Source organism: Gavialis gangeticus, unplaced genomic scaffold (assembly GCF_001723915.1).
Source record: "Gavialis gangeticus isolate Ggan-Ray unplaced genomic scaffold, GavGan_comp1, whole genome shotgun sequence".
Classification (NCBI taxonomy): domain Eukaryota; kingdom Metazoa; phylum Chordata; order Crocodylia; family Gavialidae; genus Gavialis; species Gavialis gangeticus.
The window spans coordinates 5,771,286-5,773,174 of record NW_017728998.1 but is presented as its reverse complement, the minus strand read 5'-3'; the positions used below and the strand labels follow the sequence as shown (position 1 = coordinate 5,773,174).

Genomic DNA, 1,889 nt, shown 5'->3' with positions numbered 1-1,889 from the left:
CCACAGTCTACAGCCATTTTTAAGAATGAGTTAAAGTAGGTCTTATCTTGAGTTTTAAAGTAAAATAAGATCTAGTGGAGAGAGAATTAAACATGGTAAAACTCCTACCTCTGGACACCCATGCTGAGATGCCTTGGGGATGATTTTTTTCAGAGGTGTTAATTGCCTGTAGCCCCAGCCCTGGTCTAGTCTACCTCCTTCTCTGATGGGAGAGTTATGCCACTTCTGCTAAGTGGAATAAAGCTTCGCTGACTGTCCAACAACTAGATGAAGATGCAGGTAGATACTCTCACACCTTCTACCGGGTACAGTGGTCCATTCAACAGAGCTAACAGCTGTGTATAAATGTGCATGTGCTCTCTGGATTGGCCATGGCAGCTATTGTCCGTACCTGCGAAAGGCAAACAATTAGAAACTTAGCCAAAGTCTGTCTAGAATATGTGTGGTAGAGAGAAGCTAAATGTAACAAATACCTTTATTTTTTGAAAAGTTCTGAGTTTCCATTCATCTGTCCCTGACAGAGACGGGCTGAAGGGCCGACAGATTGACACCATTATGTCAGAGGTGGTGCAAACACCAAAAAAGTTACAAGGAAGGAAAGCAGAAAGTTCAGGTCCCTGTGGAGCCCACATTTATCTTTCCACACAAGCAATACTTTTAGTCCAGCAGTGGGAGGCAGCTGATCCAGAGCCTGCTCCTGACACTGCTTCAGAAACGTTTCTGGTATGACCTTAGTGTCTCCATACCTTACCTTCCGCAGCTGAAGTTAATACTTCCCTCTTTTGCAGAGTCATCATGAGGCTTAATTTAAGAATGTAAAGTGCTTTGAATTCCTCATGTGAATGGGGCCATTTATTATTAAGTATTGTTTGCTGAGATTTCCAACCCTAAGGGCCTCTAGTTCGTTTTTGGAATCCAACTCAGGCTTTCAGCACCTTCAGCTCTCCCACTGAACTATGCCAGAATTGCCTTCATTTTAGCAGAAAATTATATTCTAAAATTCTGACTCTGATTTGCTAGTAATTTTCCAGACATCTGATATTTGTCTGTATAGGGAAGGGGCATTTCAGAGCTTGGGCATTTTATTTGCTTTGAGCAACATAGGTTTGATTTTTTTTTTTTTTTTCAATTATTTTATTGTTTCACTCAGGAGCAAAGCCTTGCTTGCTACTGTAAGATTGCATGTTTGCTTTTCAGGGGGTAAAGGATTACAGTGTGCCTATAGGCCTGGATGCAAAAGTGAAAGTGGACCTGGTTGTTGTAGGATCAGTAGCTGTCTCTGACAAAGGTAGGGACAAAGCTTTAATTTCGCTACATATTTTGAGTGCTAGTCTTCTCTTAGGAAGGACTGTAGTCTCATCCACCTCCTGAAAACTGGTGTTAACATTGCAGAGCTTTTGCAGGCTCAGGGAAGGGTGTTACAGAACACTAGCTGGTGCAGTTCCCTTTGACTGGGCTCTTCAAGGAGTCTCTGTGTTCTCAGCCGAATGGGTTTGGGGGCCGATCTACTCCCTTGCTATTAGTATTAGTCCTATTGAACAAAGCAGAGATGTGCAGAACGCGGACAGCGTGAAAGACTTGAATGGCAGCTGCTTATTCTGTACCTATTTGAGAAAATCAAAAGAAGACCTCAGTGGGCCAACTAACAGCCCAGCACCTTTCATCAGCATTACTACCTCTTTAAAAAAAGACATTCCTCTTTTTATGTGACCTTGGCTTTCTTCTTTGTATATGAGGTAACTAACACCTATTCTCCAACTCTGCCTGTGCAGGTGAGTGCTCACAATTAGCATTGTCTGACAGCAGGTCTCTGATTCACTTGAACTTGACTTTTTTTTTAAATGTTGGTTTTTCTCCCCATTGTTCCAAAACTCTTTTTTCCAAACTTC

At 42.1% G+C, this 1,889-nt stretch overlaps 1 protein-coding gene across 2 annotated transcripts in view; it reads left to right on the top strand.

Moving 5' to 3' along the window:
* The window catches only part of MTHFSD (methenyltetrahydrofolate synthetase domain containing), a 32,135-nt gene that overhangs the window by 11,421 nt on the left and 18,825 nt on the right, over positions 1-1,889 (top strand). For both annotated transcript variants that reach the window (XM_019505446.1, XM_019505447.1), the window contains exon 5: positions 1,198-1,288. In XM_019505446.1, coding sequence (XP_019360991.1) covers positions 1,198-1,288 — 91 coding nt within the window. The remainder of the gene's footprint in view (positions 1-1,197; positions 1,289-1,889) is intronic.